Source organism: Capra hircus, chromosome 29 (assembly GCF_001704415.2).
Source record: "Capra hircus breed San Clemente chromosome 29, ASM170441v1, whole genome shotgun sequence".
Lineage (NCBI taxonomy): Eukaryota > Metazoa > Chordata > Mammalia > Artiodactyla > Bovidae > Capra > Capra hircus.
In genome coordinates this window covers 45,571,136-45,591,993 of record NC_030836.1, presented here as the reverse complement: position 1 = coordinate 45,591,993, position 20,858 = coordinate 45,571,136, and the positions used below count along the sequence as shown (strand labels likewise).

Sequence of the window (20,858 nt, the reverse complement as noted above, 5' to 3'; positions counted from 1 at the left end):
TCAGGCACTATTTTTTATAAAAACGCATAGTATCATTTTTCACTCTTTAAAATCACATTCAAAAATCGGCAAAGGAACGCCCCGGGGAGTGTAGATGGGAGGGGAGGGCCCGCCGACCCAACCCCGGGGGAGGGCGCGACACCACATGGCAGCGACTGGCACGAGGGGGCATGCTGCGGGCGAGGTGGCGCCCTGGGGGCGGTGGCACTGACAGGATGTGGGGCTGGACAGCGAGGGGCGCACTGAGCGACCTGGAGTGGGGAGGGCTGCCCCACCCGCCCCTCACACTGTGCCGTCCGGCCGGCCCAGGCCAGCCCCCAATGGTTCTGAGCAGAAGAGGCCCCGCCCAGCCCAGAAGAAGGGGGCTCGGGGCCAGGCGAGGCCAGTGCGGCACAGCCCCGAAGGTGCCTTTCTGTGGTCCCTGAGCCTGGGCGCTTGGGTGGGAAGAAGAGGGGGCTGGGGTGGGGGCAGCAGCAGCCACTGCCAATGCCACCCTCCTGGCCAGGTCCCACTGTATCCAGGGAAGGTGCAAGTGGAGGCAGTCAGTGACACGGCGGCTCTTCCCAAGAAAGGGTGCAGGAGCCTAAGTCACGTGGGAGGCGCTGGGGTCAGCGAGTCCACAGGCTCCCTTATCTACCGACTGGCTGGAGGGCAGGTCAGTGCAGGCCTGTGTGCCAGTCGATGCAGGAGGGGCTGCGGTGGGAGCTTCAAGTAGCCTCCTTGTGCCGCGCCTCCCTGGGTGGGGCCGCCGGGCCACCCAGCTGTGCTGTGGGCACAGAGCTGGGGAGGAGGGACAGCAGGCCCAACTCCAGGCGACCATCCCTGGGGAAGCGTGGGAGGGCACTGGGGGCTGCTGCCCTCCCCGTGTGGGGGAGACACCAGGAGAGGAGGCCCCTGGGGGCAGGGTGAGGTGGCTGGACAGTGGCTGGGTGGGTGGCAGCAGGAGCCAAGGCAAGCGGGCCCCTCCCTGGGGGCTGGTCCAGGCTGGGGCCACAGGAAATCACAATAATTACAAAATAAAACCTTTTCCGCTTGGCGGGAAAACAAATAATAAAAATTCAACAAAATAAATTAGAGGTTTATAAAAGGCGGGCGGGCAGGAGGGCGGCCGGGCGAGTGGGCGGCAGGTCAGAGGCCGTTGGCGCTGCCGCGCTGGATCAGTGGCACCTTGCTCAGCTCCACAACGGGCGAGCGCGGCTTGTTCTTCATCTTGGGCACCCGCTGCACCAGCTGCTGGGCTTCGCGGTAGGCGTCTCGCAACTCCTTCTTCCACTGCACCAGCTCTGGGTCACTCTGCGCGCACACTGGCTGTTAGGCGGGACCCGGCCCCTCTGGCCCTGCCCCAGCCATTCTGGCCCCATCCCGGCCCCACCCCGGGCCCCCACTCACGTCGCACTGCAGGACAAACTGCTTGCCACCTCGGATCTTGAGGAGGAGGCACTTTCGCTCCTTGATCTGCGTCTCCTCCACCGACTGGATCTCCTCCATGGTCAGCAGGCTCTGCTGCAGGGCGGGGAGCGGGCGGTGAGGGCCTGGCCCCCTCCACCCCCTGGCCGGCCTGCCCACCCCAGGGGTTCCCGGCCGGGCTGCTCCTTACCGGGGCCTCGCCCTCGCCCCGCCACTCGAGCCGGTTGGGGAACAGGTAGAAGTACCGCCGCTGCCACTGGGTCAGGAAGGGGTTGCCCATCTTGGACATGTAGCCATGCATGATGCAGTCCTTGCCCAGGGCGTAGTCTGACTCGGGGAGAGCGAGAGAGAACTCAGCCGGCCGCCAAGCCGGTGCGAGTGCCGGGTCAGCTGCTCTCCGGGAGGGACCCCGGCTGACACCTGAGCCTGCTTCCCATCTCTAGAGCAGGCAGTGGGTGCCCACGGCAGCTGCTGACCCTCACCTTCCTCGTGGCCCAACTGCTTGTTTTTGGTTTTCTTGCGGGCCTCCAGCCGGTCTGTCTCAGCATTGATGGTGTCAAAGACAGTCTCTGCTACCTCCTGCTGCCACCGCTCCGAGATGGTCAGGGGGAAGTTGCGGTAGAGCTCCTGGTCACTGTCCAGTAGCTTCACCAAGAGGGTGCAGAAGGGATGGCTGTCAGCCACAGGCCGGCCTGGCTGCAGGGCCCAGAACATGGTGGTCTGGTCCAACGGCCACCCCCCGGGGACGTGTGGGGAGAAGGAGCCCGAGGCCCACCAGGCAGATGGGGCTGGCACGGGGATCTCATAGGGCCAGAGGACAGAGGACACTGCCAGCCGTGCTCAGGGCTGGGAGGCCAGGCCAGGCCCCATACCTTGATTCCTTTTGTGTCCTCCTCATCAAAGGAGCCAATGTCGAAGGCGTCGGCTGCGTTCACCTCCCCTCGTGGGGGGATCAATGGGGGAGGGTACTGCGGTGGAACAGGGGCTAGGCATCAGCACCGAGGAGGAGCTCCCGAGCACCCTGCCCGGCCCCGGCTCTGGGCTGTTACCTTTTGCAAGAAGACCATCTGCCAGTCCAGGGAACGGAAGAAGGGGCTCTCCTTTACCTCCTGGGCCCTGTAGGAAGAGAGGGTCAGTGGGGCTTGGCACCACCCAGGTTGGGGGGGTGAGATCTGGGCTGTGGGACAGGTGACCTAGGTTTAACTGCTGGTTTAGCCACACTCTGGCTCTGCAACCTTGGGCAAGTTCCTTAAACCTCAGCCTGTTTCCTCATCTTTAAAATGGGGAGAAAGAATAGCAGTTTCCACGGCATAGGGCTGTGGTGAGTTTAATACTGGGAATCTTGCAACATCACACCTAGTGCTTAGTAAATGTTTAATAAACATAAAAAGCTGCTGTCATCATCATTAGCAACATCATCTTTCTTCGGTCTGCGCCCACCCCCAGCAGCTGTACAGCACACACCCTCCACCTGGGAACAATGGGCAGGGCTGCCCTAGCCCCAACTTGTGAACTCTGCCAAGGAGGCTGGGACCACGGAGTGGGGGGCTCCAGTGACAAAACACAGCCCTTGTCCTCAGAGGAACATGAGCGGAGGCTCGGGCAGGCGGCCCCAGCAACCCCTGCAGAAGCCTAGACACCGCAGTGTGGACATCACCCAGCAGGGCGGGAAGGCCTGGGGTAATGGCTGGGGTCCCAAGCACTCACCCTCGGCCCCGGCAGCCTAGCCTCCGGTTGACATCCCTCTGCAGCAGCCCCTCCAGCAAGGAGCGGAGCTCAGGGGAGAAGGAGTCAGGCAGCTCCACAGCCTGCAGGGAGGAGGAGGGGACGTTGGCAGAGGCCCCCCCCAGTCCCCATCACAGCTCTGGGCCTCGTGAGGCTGCATGAGGCAAGGGCAGACGGAGAGCTTCCAGACGCCCCTAGCAGGCATGTTTGCTCTGACAATGTGGGGAAGGGAGAGCCAATGGGGCTGGAGGCCAGAGGGTGGGCTGCTGGTGGCTGAGACCCTGATGCCCACAGGAGACCCTAGCCACACTACGGCCCCTCATGAGCTCCACCAAGCCTCCCCAGGTTGGGACCCTCCACTCACCATTGTCAATGTCATTCTGTCGATCTCATGCTTGTCTTTGGTCTTGTGCTGCCGGAAAGGGCTATGCCTGGGGAAGAAGGGCCAAAGTCCAAGGTCAGAGAACGGGAATGTGCAAACTGAGGCAGGTTGCATGAGTGCCTGCTGCTAAGTCACCGCAGTTGTGTCTGACTCTGTGCGACCCTATAGACTGTAGCCCGCCAGGCTCCTCTGTCCTTGGGGATTCTCCAGGCAAGAATACTGGAGTGGTTTGCAAAGAGTCGGACACGACTGAGTGACTGAACTGAACTTGCCATGTCCTCCTCCAGGGGATCTTCCTGACCTGGGAATCGAACCCGCATCTCTTATATCTCCTGCACTGACAGGCGGGTTCTCTACCACTAGTGCCACCTGGGAAGCCCATGAATGATCCTTGCCAAAGCCAGGGATGGTGCCACCCCTGACAGCCATGTGGCAGAGCCTCCCTCCCCTACCCCCCGCCACCCCCAGTCTCCTTCCTGGCCTGGGGGAGAGCCTGTTTCTGTCCTGTGCACCCACCCTGGGATGGCCTGCTCACCCTCGCAGCAGCTTGAAGAGCATGCAGCCCAGGGAGAACCAGTCAGCGCTGCTGTCATAGGCCACACCCTTCTGTAGAACCTCGGGAGCCATGTACCCGTGGGTGCCCCTGGCGGAGTAAGGAGGCCATGAGCGGGTCGGTTGGAGGGTGTGGGAAGAGGGCGTGGGGCTGGGGCACTCACACACTGGCGTGAGGCTTCTTCTTGGAGAAGTCACAGGCCAGGCCCAGGTCTGAGATGCGCACGTGCCCGTGCTCGTCCAGCAGGATGTTGGCCGGCTGTGGAGGAGGCTCAGTGAGCAGCTCAGGACAGGACCCGGCGAGGCAACACGCCAGCCGGGTGGCTGTCTAGAGGTAAGGGTGTCCAGAGACAGGGCCCTGGGTCGGGGGCGTGGGGGGTTTGCGGAGGGGAGGAGCCAGGCCAGGAAGAGGGCGGGGCACGAAGAGGGGAGGAGCCAGGCCAGGAGGATGGCGGGGCGCGCCACACATGGGCGGGGACACGGCGGGAGGGGGCGGGGACACGGCGGGAGGAGGGCGGGGCGGCGCCTCACCTTCAGGTCCCGGTAGACCACGAAGCGGTTGTGCATGTGCTCCAGGCCCAGGATGATCTCCGCGGCGTAGAAGCGCATGTCGGCCTCAGAGAAGACCCCGTGCTGGGACAGGTGGTAGTGCAGGTCCCCGCCTGAGGGAGGCAGCCCGCAGGGGGCGGCGCTCAGCTCCCACCCCAGCCCCCAGCCCCGAGGTCCACCTGGGGCCAGGCCAGGCACTCACCGTTCATGAGATCCAGGATGAAGCTGAGCTTGTCCGGTGTGTGGAAGGCGTATGACATGCAGACGATGAACGGGCAGTCCTAGGAGCGGATGAAAGAAGAGGTCAGCGCAGGCTGCACTTGGTTCGGAGCCAGGGGCTGAGGTGGGGCGGGCTGCCACTCACCCCGGTGCTGACGAGCGACAGCATGATGCGCTCATTCAGGGCCAGAGTCTCCCCTTGCTTCATCTTGATGCGCTTCTTGTCCAGACACTTCATGGCATACCTGTGGGAAAGGAGCCAGTCCCTCAGTCGGTCCACTGGCACCTTCAGTGCAGGGCCCCAGGGGCGAGGCAGGGTGTGGGCGGTCCTCAGGGCACCCCGGGGGGGGGGGGCCCTCCTCCCCCTCAGGCATCCCACCGGAGGCAGTGGACCCGATGCTCACATCTTGCCCGTGTCGGCCTTCCGGCAGCCGTAGACCTCACCGAAGCCACCTCGCCCGATGATGCGGTGCACACTGAAGTCGTTCATGGTCAGCTGCGGGGGTGGCAGCGGGGGTTGGGGGAGGAGGGTCACTGCAGGTTGCCCGGGCCCCACCCTGGGAGCAGTAGGGGGTTACCCCAAGGCCCGACCCAGGGGCACCCTCACCCTTCCCAAGTGCCGCCCTGCCTGGAGCCATCCGCATTGGGGTCCCAGCACCAACCCCACAGCCGCCCCTGGGGGTTGAAGGTAGATTTCCCCCGCTGCCCGAGGGCCTGGGGAGGAGCAGCAGGGAGAGGGTTCTGCACGCCCACCCAGCCCACTTACATGGATGTTGAGCTCTACATTCTTCCACTGGCAAAATCGTGTGAATTTATCGCTGCAAGAGAAGAAAGGACCCAAGCTCAGATGAGCCTTAGAAAGAGTGAAATTGATGCTGGGGACAAGCTGGCCCTACCCACTGCTATTGCCTGGGCTCCTAAGCCTCAGGGTCCTCTTCCGGGCCTGCCAGGAAGAATGCCAGCCCGGGCTGCCCCACCCCCGTCCCGGCAATGCCAGCACTGTTATCGGTCTTTGGGTTTCTGCTTGGATCAGATAAACTTAGAGGTGAGATCTTCCCATCTGACCCTGACTTCCTGCTACCACATCCACAACAAGGCTCATCTCATTTCCCTCCTTGCACACATCCAGTGACACACCACTCACTCCTGGTGAAGCCCCTACGCCATGGCTGGGCAGCTGGGACACATCAAGGAATACCCCCCAGGCTGGCTCTGGCCATGAAGGCCACAGGGGGCAGAGGGGTGGGCAGTGTGTCCTCCTGTGCCCATCCTTACCACCAGCCTGATACTTCTCATTCCCAGTAGGCCCAGCAAGGGGCTAGACAGTCCATGGGGAGAAAGACACGTGGGTGGTCCCTCGCTCCCTTTAGACAGGGATGGGCTTTGAGGTGCCTAGTGCTGAGAAGGGTGGGGCAGGAGAGTGGGAGAGTGGCGACTTCTCAGGAGTCCCGGCACTGGAGTATAGACAGGTCCAGGTGCCCACACGCTGGGCACTGAAGCAGGCTGGCTGCTCTCCTCCAGGACATCTGTACCCCTTCTCAGAGCGACCTCTTCCCACCTTCTGCTCCTGCACGTGCCCTGCTCTCACCTCTCGATGAATTTCTGGAACACGTCTCCTCGGAGGTTCTGGCAAATTTCTTCAATATATGGCTAAGAGAGGGAGTGGGAGGTGGGTGACTGAGCCACAGCAGGAGCCGACCAGGCTCCAGGACCCGTGCCGCCTGCGGGGGACCCCCGCTTGGCTGGTCGGGAGTGAGGACAAGCCCAGCACACACCTGGAAGAGATCCGGAGGCACCTGCTTCTTCACCAGATGGCCCTGGACGTGCTCGATGGCGCTTTTTGAGAAAGGCTGGGGAAGGAGGGAGAGGTGAGTGACTTCTCCACGGGGCCAGCCCTCCAGTCCCCACGCCCAGGCTGGCACGTGGGCCCCGGGCACTCACATGTGAGCAGGCCAGCAGCTCCTTCATGATGTACTTGTCGAAGATGTCTCGGCTGCAGACCAGGCGCTCCTCCTCTGTCTCCAGCTTCTCGTATTTCTTGATCTAGAGGACAAGATCCCCACAGGTGAGCCCCGGCCCAGCGGGGCACAGGACTGTCTTACAGGTTCAATAAGCAGCCCAAGCCCCTTCCTTTCCCCACGTGCACCAGGGCCAGGCCAATCCGGCCTCACCTCCTCGTAGAACTCCACCAAGGGCTTGGCCTCCTCCAGGTGCTTCAGGCAGAAATCTCGGAAGAGCAGGTACCCTGAAAGCAAGTGTTTTGCGTCAGGCTGAGTCATAGCCCTACAGAGGCTGTCCCATCATGGTGGGGGGTGTGGGCTTAGGGCTTCCTGGGCAGAACTGGCCAAGGAGGTGGCAGAGGTGATCCTTGTGCCGGACGGAGGCTGGGCAAGGTGGCCTTGGAGGTCACCACCAACCAGAGTCTCAGATTCAGGGTCGGGGCGCCCGAGTTCCCACCCCTCTCAGAATCTGCTTCTTCTAATGGTGGCTGGAAAGTGGCAGGCATCCTGGTGAGGCAGAGTGTGGGGCTGACTCTGGCACCTGAACCCCCTGCCCTCTCCCTGCAATCTGGGGCCTGCATCTCCCCCAGAAGGGGGACACACCCAGTGGGCAGCTGGGCTGCGTAGGTGCAGTGAGATTTGCCTGGGCCAGGCCAGGGCTGCTACGTGGGGGCTGGGGGTGCCCTGTCCTTGGACCTTATATCCCTCCTCCATCATCAGGCTGACTCTCACAGCTGCCACTCAAAACAGGTGGACAGGGGCGGCAGGTCCAGTAGGGGAAACCGAGGCTCAGGGAGACCTGTCAGGCAGGTGGTACGTGGCAGCCTGAGTAGAACTCAGGGCCCTTCTGCCCAGCGCCGGGTCCTGGGAAGGAAGGCCAGAGGGTGAGAGCAGAGGGCCCCAGGGAGCACAGCCTCTGGGGATGGGAGCGGATGAGACGGGCTGTAGGAAGGGTGGGCAGGAGACCCTGGAGGATGTGGGCCAGGGGCCGGGCCCCAGAGCAGTCCTGCAGGGCCAGCAGAAGGAAGGGTGGTCCCAACTCCCTGTAGCCCGACGTGGGTGCCCAGGGTCAAGCTGGGTGACTCTGCACACCTCTGGGGGCCCTATCCCCTCTACCAGAGCTCTCAGCTACGACTTCTGGTAAGGGCAGACCGGCCTTTCAACGCTGGACCCTGAGGAACCCGAGCCCTCAGCTTCCCAGTGGGCGAGGGGCTTTTCATTGCCACCACCGCACCTGGGCTTCCAACAGTCTTGCACAGTGGGGCTCCAGAATGCTAGCTCTCAGGTGAGGCTCAGAGAGGGGCAGCGATGTGCCCAAGGTCACACAGCCCAGGCAGGGGACCCACGCTGAAGGCTTCCTTGACACACAGACTCCCTAAGCCTGACCTCCGGGCCAGGCCACTCCCATTTCAGAGCGAAGGTCCCCTCTCCCGGAAAGGCCGAGTCAGAGTTGTCTGCGGCCGGAGCCTGCTTCCCTGCGCTCCGCCTCCCCCTTCTAAGGCCGGGCCCTGGAGGAGGCGGCCGAGGGGCCTGCCGCTGCAGGTTGCTCACAAAGAGGGCCGTGGGGGCGGGGGCGACCACAGCGCGGCAGGCGCCACAGGAAGGGCCCCGCCCCTTCCTGTCAGTTCCACCAACGGCCCCAGCAGCTGTGCCTGCGCCAAGGGGAAGCTGCAACTCTCGAAAACAAAAACCCCAAAGGAGGAACTTCCCTGGCGGCCCTGGAAGACTGCTGGGCCCCCACCCCGCTTCAGGGGCCTCCCGGGGCGACAGGCAGGGGCTGGGAGACGCTGGGTCCCGGCCCTGCCGCCAGCAGCGGGGCTCGCTTGCTGCCCTATGCTTCCCCCACGGTGGACGGGAGATCGCTTGGCAGAGAGGGGGGCACATAAAGGCGGCCCCAGGGGCCTCCTGCCCCCACCCCCTGGCCTGGCAGCCGGACCAGGAGGTGGGGCGGATGCCCTGGGGTTGGCAGAGCCCCCACCATACTCACCCAGCTTCTGGGAGAAGATCTTCTCAAAGGTCACCTCACCCCGGTCCTCCAGGTACTTCTGCATGACGCTGCGGATGCTGGAAGACAGGGGGGCAGTGGTGACCCAGAGCCCCCATGGCTCCCGCCAGGCCTGCTGGCCCTGCTCCCCTGGAGGGTTGCTGCTTCCTTCCCTGGAATCCGGAGTGGAGAGCACTGCCGGTGGGTGTCAAGCCCCCTTCCAGGAAGGCAGCCACCACGTCAGACCTGACCATGGGTCACACCAGTGGGACCCAAGGGAGCCTGTCTGCCCACCAAAGCTCTGTCTTCCAAAGCTAGGGTGACCAGCAGGTGGCTGCTCAGAAGTCTGGTCCCAGCCCTGCCTCGTGCTAGCTTCAGGGAGTTGTCCGAACCTCATAAGCCAGGCCTCATCCATCAGCAGATGATGGATCACGAAAATACAGCCCATCCTCACAATGGGATGCTGCTTGACCATGAAACGGAGTGAAAGGCTGGTGTACGTGTGCCCCACAGTATGGACCGACCTGAGAGAGTTCCACCAAGTAACAGTCACTAAAGCCCACGTATTATATGAATCCATTTATACCACAAGTCCAGCAGGGGCAAATCTACAGACAGAAAGCTACACGTGAGTGTCAAAAGCTGGAGAAGAAAAGAGGAGTAACCTCTAATGGGCCAGGGTCTCTTTATACGGTGATGGAAATGTTCTGGAGTTAGGCAGTGATGAGGGCTGCACCGCACAGTAAATGTACTGAAATCCACTGACGTCAGCACTTCAACATGATGAGTTTTCTGTCACATGGATTATATTTCAATATTGGGGAAAAAAAAAAAAAAGTCAAGCCTCAGCTCCCTTGTCCCTGATATCTAAAGACCCTTGGCCCTGAGCTGCCTCCAGGGCAGCAGAGGGGCGGGGGCTGCCCCTGTGACCTCGGAAGCCCAGGTTATCACACTCCCCGCCCCCGGTTATCTCACCCCCAACACCGAGTGCTCTGGGAAAGTCACACCTGGCCAGGCTTCATGCCTCAGTGGCAGCTTGGTCTCCCCTCCTCTCCTTTCCTGGGCCACCTGCCGTCCCGCCCAGCCACCAGCTGTGGTCCCACCTGGCTCTCGAGATGCTCACAGGGCCTCAGGATATGGGGGGCCGCCAGCAGGTCACGGGTGAAAAGGATGCCGTGTGCCCACCTCTTCGTATCCCTGCCCGTCTTGTGGAGCCCAGCACAGGGCCCTGCTGCCCACCACCTGCTGGAAGGCGCCATGCAGCCCTGCCCCCTGGGGAGGCCCACCCAGGGCACCGGTCCTGCATCTGCCATTCCGTGACATTAGACAACATGAGACAAACTGCGTGGGGCCCAGTCGGTTGGAGGAGACTCAGGGAGGAAAGAACGTTCTGGGCCATTGGAGAGGTCGCGTGGAGGAGGCGGAACCTCACTGGGTTCCTCAAATGCAAACAGGATGTCGACAGGTGGCGAAGCCCAGGGCAGGTGGTGGATGTGGGGACAGGCACGGGAGGCCTGGCCTGGGATGAGCCACTGGGCAGGGAGGAGGCTCGACAGACCACACTTGGGAAGCTCAGTTGGGCAGCGGGTGAGTGGATGGGCTCTATCGGAGGCACCACGGGGGGGAAGCCTAGGTATCTGATGACGTGGGGCCAGGAAGGAGGGTTGAAACCAGGTTGGGTAGGGGCAGGCTGGGGCTGGCAGATGGACGGACGGACAGAACTGACAAGGCCAGCTGGGGTTTTTGAGGCCCCATCAGAGAGGGGGCCTGAGGTCAGAAGGCCAGCATAACGAGCAGACCTTGCCCAGCCCCTAGCCCTAACCTAGGTTCGCAGGTGGGGTAACTCCTGCCCTTCCCTTCTGAGGGGTTAGGGTGGAGGTCCAGCCCTGACCTGGCCAGGCCCTCGCCTGCACTCGAGCCACACAAGGCAACGGGGGTACACACAGACCCACTGTGAGCACAGACCTGGAGCCTCGATCCCAGGAGCTCAGAGGCCCTGTGACCCACCCTGAGAACTGTCTCCAACAGGAAAGCAAGGTGCCGATGACCCAGATGGCCTGTGACCCTCCCTGAGAACTGTCTCCAACAGGAGAGCAGGGTGCCGATGACCCAGATGGCCCTCTGTGTCCCCATCCTGTACTCCGGCCAACAAGAGCCCCAGCTGAGGGCCAGGGGCCCTGTGGCCCTGAGCTACCACTTCAGAGCTGGTTCTGTCCCGGAAAACGAGGACGCCCTCCACGGCCGTGGGGACTCCAAGGCTGGGCAGTGTCCCTGAGCCAGGCTGGCACAGCCTCCCTCCTGGGGGCCACATACCTACTCTCAGTCACCACCAGCCTCCACCAAGGGCACGGCTTCCTGGCCCTGTGGGACTTGCAGGGACTCAGGAGGTGAGACCCAACCCCAAGGCCACCCAAGCACTTAACATACATCAGGAGTTTAAAAATCTGTGACACTGAGCAAGATCCAGCCCCTGCCCTGCAGACTAAAGATGGGAGCCCAGGGAGGCTGCAGGCTGCAGTGTGCGCCCATCCCTTCCAGCCCCCAGCTTGGCGGAGGGCAGCTCAGGGCCTCCCGTTTGGACGAGGACACAGGCTGGGCGGTGTGCTGGGTGGACCACAGCAGGGGGACCCAGTCCAAGGTAATGGAGGCTCAGCAGGTCCACAAGACCAAGCAGCCGGGAGGTAGGGGTGTGTGGCCCTGGGGACCCCACGGGGGCCAGATTTCTCCTGGGAGGCAGACAGGAGGGCTGGGCCCTCAACCGCTCTGCAGTTCAGCTCCTGGGTCTCTGTGTCCACATCCCGTTCCTGGGTTTCAGGACCTCTTGGTCTATGGAAGGGGATGGTAATGAGCAAGAAAGAGACTAAGTATCACAGAATGTTGATCCTCCACGGAGGGGGACGGTCAGAGGGGTGGTCAGGGGCACGTCCAGAGACAGGTAGGTGTGGGTGACAGGCAGAGCAACACCAGCCTATCAGATGAGCCCGTGGGGCAGCTGGGTATGGCCTCTGCAACAGTCACGGAGAAGCTCCTCCCCACCCCCCAGGAACCAGCAGGACTGGCCCAGGCTCAGCAACGGTGGCACACGATGGGAATGCCCAGCTGGGAGCAGGGCCTCCACTTCCCTCTGCGGGACCCCATAAGCTGGACACCAAGACCAGGGAAACGGGCTCTCCAAGGGCCTGCCCGAGAGCCAGCAGAGCCAGCAGCTCTTCTCTGGGCACCACGCTGGGCACAGGCCTCCTCCTCCTTCCCAGGGGCTCTGCCTGCTGCCGGCTGGGCCCTGGGCACAGCAAGCTAGACCCCGCCTCCCTCGGAAGACCGCACGGGGTGGATGGCCACAGCATTCTTCCCAGCCCGCAGCACTTCACTTTCTTCCTTAAAAAGAAAAAAATGTTTTCTAAATAAAATAAACAACCCCCTCAACCCCAACCCGAACCAAACACGAGGTCAACCTCGGCAGTCCTTGAAGGGGAAGCCTCCAGGCAGCAACATTAGGGTTTCCTGTCTGTTCCCACGGGGCTGGGGCCCAGGGAGCTGGCAGGTTAGGAAAGCGTGTCGTGGGGGACGCTCCTGCCAGGGTGGCAAGTACAGGCTGGCACGGGAGGTGGTGGCGGCCTCCTGGGCTGGGTCACCTTTGTCTCCTACCCCCGTGCCCTGATACTGGTGGAGTCTGAGTGGCGATGGGCCCACAGCAGCATTCCTGACCCCACCCAGGTCAATGACTCTGATATCCAGGAGCGTGCGGGCCCCCAGATGGACGTCGGGCTGTCGGAGGAGCCCTGTGCCTGCATCATTCCTCCGTCCCTGCCTCCGAAGGACCATCTGCCTCCCAGCCTCTCGGGGGAAGGGGCTCAGCCGTCCTGGTTCCTGCAGTTGCCCGGTGTCCAGGCTTGGGCTCCAAATGGCTCTTCCCTCCTCCCTCCCAGAGGCCAGGCCAAGTTACAGACTTCACATGTCCAGCTTCCCCCATTGTAAAATGAGGATGTTAACAAACGCTGAATCGCCAGCACCGAGCTGACTGCTGAGAAAGGCAGAGAGCGCACGGGGATAGGAGAATGCAGCCTGTCGCATCAGGCCTCCTTCTCCTGGCGGAAGCCCCCCTTCTAGAATCTGATCACACCTGCCACGTCCTCAGGGAGTGGGGCTATGATGGGACCCTTCCCCAGGGCTGCACCTGTGAGCCTCTCCCCGAGCCTGAAGGGCTGGAACTCCACTCTGCTCACAGACCAGCCTGGGGAGCCCCACGGCAGAGCCCAATACCTGCCCTGCCAGGAGCAAGGGCCCCCGGGTAGGAGCTGCCTGGCGGCCGGGGAGACAGCACTTCCGGCCCCCCACCCCAGCATGGGCTGGGGTGATGGGGCGGCAGGGTGAGGGCTGAGGGGGGAGAGCTTCCGGCACTTTCTGGCACCACATGGTTCAAGGGGAGAGCTAAGTCCCTCACTCTGTGGCACAGTGGCCTCCCAGGTGACGCCCACTCAGAGTCATAGACCGCAGCCTGTGTGGATGGGGAGGGACCTCAGGGTCAAGAGCAAACATGCTCATCTTGATGGTGAGGAAATCGAGGACAGAAGAAGCTGAGAAGCAGCACGCCCTGAGTCCCAACCAAGCCAGCGGCAAGAAAATGTCCAGTCGCCGCCTGAGAAAGGGCCCCCACCAGGCGGGGGCCTCCCCCAGCCTCTTTGGGAGAGCTGGGCGCAGGGTCCCAGGGGACCCTGGACTTGTACCCTGGCTGTGGACGCCGATCAGGCTGGGGCAGCCCCAGCTGGCACGTGGCAGGGCCAGGGGCCATGGTTCCTGTGCTCCTGGGTGACAGCATGCTAGAGCCACAGTGCAAGCTGGCCTGGGGGCTCTGCACTCGGGGGCAGCCACCCCAGGAAGCGACATGCTCTGGGAGAGACAGCGGGCAAGCCAGCAGACCAGAGGCTGTCGCCACGGCCGGGGCACTCCTCTGGGGCATTTCCAGGAAACCTGGCACCATGGTGCCAAGTGGTATGAGGAAGTCCTCAGGGGCTTCTGATGAATATCACTCAATGACTCTCCTCGGGGCTGACAGCATCCTCAGAGCTCGAGGAAGGACCGCATACCAAATGGGAAAGAGCGACCAAATCGGCCAGCTCTGGAGCAAGTCCGGGGCCAGGGAAGAGAAATGACACCACGGGGCACCGCACCCACGAGCTCACCGAGGCAAGGCGGCCACAAAGTGACAGCTCGCGGGAAAAGACACTCCAGTGGCCTTGTCGCACCCCGCTGCTCACTGCTCTTAGACCGTGAGAACAAACCCGGAACAATTTCCAGGGCTCCCTGCCCTGCACTCCCAGGAAGAGAGCTATCCTGAACCCCAAACACAGAATGGCCTCCCTGCTCAGAGAACAGAGCAGCAGACACATTCAGCATCAGAAAACCCACTTCGGAAACCCTGCTCTTCAGCCAGTCGAGACACTACCCTGCCTGTTAGCAGCAATGCAGAGGGCAGGTTACTGTCTTAGAAAAGTCTGCGGCTAAACGTCTCATTTTTTAGTATCTCCTGTTTGAAACAGATGAGGGATAACTTGAGTATAACTGTTTTCTATGATCAGCAGAGGACATTGGTCCCTTGGGGCCACGGGGGGAAAAGAAGGGCAGGTGTGGGACTTCCCCAGTGGCCCAGCAGTTGAGATTCTGCACTCTCAACGCAGGGGGGCCTGGGTTTGATCCCTGGTCAGGGAACTAGATCTCACATGCAGCAACAAAGATTCCTCGTGTGCCAACTAAGACCCAGTGCAGCCAAAAAAAAAAAATAATAATAAATAAGGGCAGGTGTGATGGAGGCTGTGTGTTCTTCAAAGGCTCTCAGGTCTTCTTGGCTTCTGCTGCTTGTTCCGAGGCAGGAACATAATATCCTGGAGGCTCCAGCTGTGTGCACACAGCCCAGCCCCTCTGCACAGCTTCCCCAGGTGCCCGCGGCGGGCAGGAAACGCCGCCCCAGACTGTGCCTACACCTGACGTCACCGGGAGTTTACTACTAAGGACTGATCGTGCATTAATAGGGCACGTTATTCCTGGCTTGACAGAGCCCAGATTCCCCGCACAGATTCCAACCTGTCAAGCTCATGCTCCCTTCGAATCCATTTACTGAGAGATGGCAGGCAGGCGAGCAACTTAATGGCAAAAATGTGAAACCCTATGATCTGGAAAGGAGAACAGATGGGGAAAGAGGTCCTGGAGACCCACTCCTGGGGAGAGCGGGGGTGGGGGTGGGGGGGAGCTTCAAAGACCCGGAGGGGATGAGTGCCCTAAAAGATAATCTTGTTTTTGGAGGCGGGGGATGGCGGGAGGCGGTGGGATAGGGTGGGAAAATGCTGCTACTGGAGCGGAACGTTCTGGGTAAGGGATAAAGGCTGCAAGCAGCAGGGTTTCTGCTGGTGATGGAGAAGCGGAGGGAGGAGGAAGCAAGAAAACCACCGCCTGCGCGTCTTCCCTCTGCAGACCAAGGGCAGGAAGTCCTGGGAGCAAAGAGTTAACAGGAACGAAGAAGCCGTGGAGGAAGAGCGGCGGGTCTGGGAGTCAGGGAAGCCAGAGAAGGGCAGGAAGAAGGAAATTCAAGGCGGGGGGAGGGACCAGGAAAGAAAGGCGAGAGGAGAGGCTGCAAGAGGCACCCGGCTCTGACATCTGCCACTGGGGCTGCTGCAGTCACCAGGGAGAGCTGGGCATCTCCCGGGACCACCCAGGCTGGTCTCCTCTGCCAGGAGCCCAGATATTAATTACATGAGGCCTCCGTGGTATTAAGCAAATGACGATCATTACGGGACTGTGGCCACTGCTGGGAAAGACAGACAGCAGCTTCTCGGGAGAGCGGCACTGACCAGACCCCGAGAGCCGAAGGAGCACGGGGGTGTGTGTGTCGGGGGGTCCATCGGTCGAGGGCAGCCCCCTCATTGGACCGAGGTGGAAACTGAGGCAGGCTCGGCCAGGATAAGGGGTATCCTTAGGGCCCAGGTGAGCTGGCACTGCAGCGGGATTGGAAGCCGGGTCTCGGGACTCCTGCCACACAGCTGCCTCCCTCTGCCAGAAGGGCGAGAAATGAGTCTGTCTCCTCTGGATTCTATAGGGGGACAGAAGGGGAGGCCCCTGCGCCAACTCGAAGTGGCCCTGTGCCCAACAGCTCCTGTTCCCCAGCCCCAAGAAGTCAGAGCTGTGAGCCAGCCCAGCTCCCAGCCAAGCCACAACCCAGGCACCAGCCGCAGGGAGGCTGCCAAGATGGACCACCCCAAGGTGGAAACGGCTCCAAATGGCACCTTGTCCTAGGCAAACCATGGCCTTCTTCCCTGACCCCGACGTCGTGGCTGAGGGGAAGATGTGACCCCAGGCGGGGAGGGGGCTGGGCCCTGTGAACCAAGACAGCTGATGGAGCGGGGTCTGCCCTGCGGCTTCCAGGCCACCCTCCCTGGGCATGGGGGGCCAGCTGGCACACATTCCTCAGGAGAAGGACCAGGGTAAGTGCAGAGGTTTGGAAAGGCGTGTGGAAGACAGGAAGCACAGTGGGGAAAGAGCACCTGGGAGCCCAGAGACCCCAAATTCAAACACCACCTCGCTTCTGCGACCAAGTCTCTTCCCCTCTCCAAGCCTCAGGGGCTTCGACTTATTGTGGGGAAATACCACCTGCCGTGCCCGTTTCCTATGGCTGTGAAAAGGATAAAATGGGGTACAAAGCACTTTGCAAACTGGCAACTGTAAGATACACTCGTAACAGTCTTCAGGGCAAGAGGCATCAGCCCCAGGGGGTGTGCAGAGCATAAGGCAAAGGGCAGCGTACCCTCTGAGGTGGAAGGTGTGGATTCCGAGTCCCTGCCCAGCCTCAGCTCACGGCGAGGGTCCCGAGTGCACCTCTCAGGTGCTGGCCATCCGCCCAAGGTCGCACTGCCAGGTGGCGAGCCTACCTGAGGACCCCTGACCCCTGGCTCTCAGCCTCTTGCTGCTCCCCTCAACCTCACAGCCCCCCTGCTTTCAGACACCAGGCGGTCCTGCTATTTCTTGAGCAACTACTACGTGTAAGACATGGCCTTGCCAACCTCGCGGGCTGGTTTTTTGGATCAGCTGAGATGACAGATGTCAGAAATAAATAAATTATCATGATTTCCACCACTACTCCTTTCAACGCGGTCGATATGAAGGGTGTAATGGGGACAGAAAAAGAGGAACATCTTGTTTCTCAGGGTTCTAACACCTGCAGAGCCAAGCCGAGGCGGGGCCCCACCGCCAGCAATGCATTCTGGGGCGAGATTACCCAAACGCAGAGAGTTCCAGAAAGAGCCCCGCCTCACGCTTTGCTGAAGTCCGACCTGCTGGAGGGTCTCGAGGCCGTGGCCACCAAGGAGAGCCGCTGTGCACCCCAGAGGCCGACTCCCCCATTTCCTCCCTCGTGGCTTTGTCATTTCTGAACTCATTTTTGTTCTAACTGTCGCTGCTCCCCGGACAGCCCCTGGCTGGCAGTCAGTCTGGTTCCTGTTTTGAGAAATCTGATTGCAAATGTCTTAGAAAAAAAGGGCCCTAACAGCCTTTGCAAAACGCAGACCAATTTTCCTCTCCCAGGCCTGGTGCTCAGTCAATCTGAAACCCAGTGAGCAGGCAGGAGAAAGGCACTGGAGACGTCTGCACGGTACCCACCGCCCCCCAAGCCCGTTTGGGCCCCGCTTCACTCAGGATGCCACAGAGTCACAGCCGTTATTTCGCACCGTCCACATTTCACAGATGAGAAAACTGAGGCCCAGAAATGGGAAGGGACTTGCCCAAAGTCACATGATAAGACCAGGACGGCTAGGATGGGCCCAGGGTCCTGGCTGGCGGGGCATGTGGCTCTTCAGGCAGAATGGCCAGGCCCGGGCTCAGGCTAGAGTGATGCACCCAACGTGGAACCACAGCCAGAAGCCCTGATTCTGGTGGCCCAGCATCACCCTGGCTTACCTGTGACACTGGGCAGGCCACTCATGTCTGGGCCTTCAGCTTCCCTATCTGTTCCACGGAGACAAAACCACACCTGACCGACTGGCCCCCTGGGTTGTTGCGAGGCTCAAGGGATGGGAAAATACTCTCGAAGCCATAACATGCTGGACAGCCTCAGCTAGCGTTCCTATGCTGTCCACTCCTGCGCCTAAACCCTGAGCAGGTGAAACTTGGGTATCAGGTCAGTTATCTCACAGAGAGGAGGCAGCTGTGATCCAGCTGCTGCAGGCACGCTGGGACATCCCCTGGCAAGCAGCACCCCTGGGGTACCACAGGCAGGACTCTCGCCAGAGGAGGAATTCCAGGGGAGAGGGACAGAGCCATGGGGTGCACACCAGACCCTGCTCCCCACCGCTCCCCCGGCCCCCAGAGTACTCTCAATTCCCACCCCAAGCCCGCGGGAAGACCGGGGAAGATCCCCGGACGACTGGTCTGCCCCGAACCTCACAGAAGGGCCCACCCGAGGGGGCCAGGGTGGGGACCGGTGGAACCCCAAAGGGGGTGGTGCTGGGAGTCGGGCCCCGGGAGATGGGCAGGCAGAGGCGGGGGACTCCGCGGTGGGAAGGGGGTACCCTGGGCTATCCGGAGGAGGATGAAGGGGGTGCACGGCGCAAGCGAGAGGGCTGACGGAGAAGGGGGCCAGGCGGAGTGTGTGAAGCGAAAGGGAGGCAGGCAGAGCCGGCCCGGGGGCACCGGGCGGGTCGGGGAGCCCGCGCAGCCGGAAAGCCCCCGCGCTGGGGCGCCCCGGGTGTTCAGGTGCACAGGGCCGGGGGCGCCGGGGGCGCCGGGGACCGGCCAGGGCTGCCGGACGCCGGCGCTGAGCGGGGCTGAGGGGATCGCGGGGCCAGTGCCCGGGCGGCCGGGGCGCGGGGCTGCGGCGCCTGCCTCACCTGGGCTCGGGCAGCAGGATCTTCTTGCTGGCGCGCGCCGCCGGCGTGGCCTTGCTCTTCTCCATGGCCATCAGGTAGCTCACGTCGGCCAGCACCGCCTCCAGGTCCGCCATCTTGGCGGCGGCGGCGGCCTCTCCCGCCGTTCGGCTCCGCTCCGCTCCGCTCGGCGCGCTCGGCCCGGCCCGGCCGCTCCGTCGGCCTCGGGCGCCGCCGCCCGCCCGGCCCCGCTCGGCGCCCGCGGCTCCGCTCGGCGCGGCTCACAGGCGGCGCCGCCCCATGGCGCCGGCTCGGGCCCGGCCCCGGCTCGCTCGGCTCCCGCCGGGACTGCAGTCGGGCCGCCGCCGCCGCCGCCCGCCGCCGCCCGCGCCCCGGAGCCGCCGCCGCCGCCGCCTCCGGCCCCGCCTGCCGCGCACAGCGCCAGCGAGCCCGCGAGGGGCCGGGCGGCGGGCGGCGGCGCCCCCTGGAGGCAGCGGGGCTGGACCGAGCCTGACCCCCGCCGCCACCCGGCCTCGACTCTCCGCCCATGGCCCCCACCGGCCATGACCTGCCCCTGACCTGGGACACGACAGGGCCCCTCGCCTGCAGAAGACCCTAGACCCAGACATTGACCACGACTCGGGGAACAATTCGGGTCCCAGACGCCACGATAGACCACGGCCGAGACCCCAGACTTGGCATTGCAGAATGTGACCCCAGGGGCCACCATAGACCACGGCCGGGACCCCCGACTGGCATTGCAGAATGTGTTCCCAGGGACATGGATCTCAGACTTTAGCTATAACCCCTGATCCCTGACCTTGGACACAGTCAGAAACCTGACACCAGACCTGATCACATTCCTGACCCCAGACTCCAAACAGGACCCCCAGAACTAGACCTTGGATCATCATCTCAGACTGACCATGACCTTAGGTCACCGTTCTGGACCCAACCCCCTTCACACCCAGACCCTGACGCTGACCCTTGACCCCCTACAGGTCCCCAGATCCAGATTTGGGGCCAGGACCTCAAACACTGATCCCAACCACAGACCATGACCTTGATCCCAGCTTGGTTGCTGAGCCCAACCTTGATTCCACTCCCTGACTCAGGCCACTATTATGACTTCAAACCCTGGACTTGGGGGCAGAGCCTGGGCCTGGACTTGGACCAGACCAGGGTTCTGGACCCAAAAATTTGGGACATGGACCTAGGACCAAGACATCCAACCATGACTCAAACTGGACCTAGAGCCCTTAATGGGTTGTCATGGACCTGGGACCTGATGACTGGCATCAGACTCCAGACTTACCCCAGTCCCAATCCTCACTCCTGCTCCAGACCCAGTCCAGGACTCCCACTCAGGACTGAGGACTGTGCACCAAAAACCCCCTCCCTAGCTCAGAATCATGATTCCACAAAGCGGGATCCAACTTCTCTCAGCCTTGAGGGGAGGGGAGCTGGTCATGGGGGTCACTGGACTGCCTGGCAAGGGAAATTTACTCTGATGAGATTGCATGGTGGAGGTGGAGGGGATCCATGTATCACAAAGCAGCACCCTTATCTCAGTGTGCTGCTCTTAAGAGCATCTCTGTGTTTTCCAAGGTGACAAGATTCCCTCCCAGGCCTGGGCCCATGGAGCCAAAGCCTCGTGCCAGTTTGTGGATCAGTAACCAGGACCTTTTTGCAAAGCCTAGGATTCTCCACCACCTTTGTCATAGGCACTTCTCAGGCTATCTTTTGAGATCAGCCTTGGCAGAGCCTGGAACCAGAGGGCATCAGTCAGGATGGTGAGCTCCCCTTCTCAGTGGGTGACACCACCATCCACCCAGACACTCAAGCCAGAACTCCAGACATCACCCTCGGCTCCTCTGTCTCCCCATGCCCTAATCTATCACCATCCCCTCTCATCTGGCCTCCTGAGAATTTTCTTAAACCTGTCTGCTTCTGAGGATCCCCAGGGCTCCTGCCCTAATACAGGCCCTGACCAGAGGTGCCTCCTTCAAATCTTGATCTGATAGATTTACTGTCTACTTAGCACTGAGAAGCAGGGCTTCTGGGGATGCTGGGAGTGGGGAATTCAGAGAGCGGGCTCCAGGCCCCCACCCCACTCTGCCGAAAGCAAATCATGTGAGCAAGTTCCTTAACCTGCAAGTCAAAGTCTTGGATGACTGAGTCCTGCTCCCCTCTCA

General features: G+C 62.0%; 1 protein-coding gene across 1 annotated transcript; it reads right to left on the bottom strand.

The window, feature by feature from the left end:
* Nucleotides 1-19,051, bottom strand: GRK2 (G protein-coupled receptor kinase 2). Its single transcript, XM_018042871.1, has 21 exons — nucleotides 18,688-19,051; nucleotides 8,822-8,898; nucleotides 7,006-7,079; nucleotides 6,776-6,877; nucleotides 6,610-6,684; nucleotides 6,423-6,484; nucleotides 5,601-5,652; nucleotides 5,239-5,330; nucleotides 4,980-5,079; nucleotides 4,818-4,896; nucleotides 4,598-4,728; nucleotides 4,231-4,325; nucleotides 4,050-4,157; nucleotides 3,497-3,563; nucleotides 3,115-3,215; nucleotides 2,457-2,523; nucleotides 2,280-2,375; nucleotides 1,890-2,052; nucleotides 1,598-1,734; nucleotides 1,390-1,503; nucleotides 1-1,293 (listed from the first exon to the last, which is right to left on the bottom strand). The coding sequence occupies exons 1-21, from the start codon at nucleotides 18,798-18,800 to the stop codon at nucleotides 1,129-1,131; spliced, it is 2,070 nt and encodes a 689-aa protein (XP_017898360.1). The 5' UTR covers nucleotides 18,801-19,051; the 3' UTR covers nucleotides 1-1,128.

What these genes read in the sequence shown, in the direction of transcription:
- GRK2 (XM_018042871.1), bottom strand. Translation starts at nt 18,800, where the DNA reads ATGGCGGACCTGGAGGCGGTGCTGGCCGACGTGAGCTACCTGATGGCC. An exon ending in TTCCAGAAATTCATCGAGAG is followed by an intron (nt 5,653 to 6,422) that starts GTGAGAGCAGGG and finishes CTTCTCTTGCAG; the next exon opens with CGATAAATTCACACGATTTT. An exon ending in ACAGAATGACATTGACAATG is followed by an intron (nt 3,216 to 3,496) that starts GTGAGTGGAGGG and finishes TCCTCCCTGCAG; the next exon opens with GCTGTGGAGCTGCCTGACTC.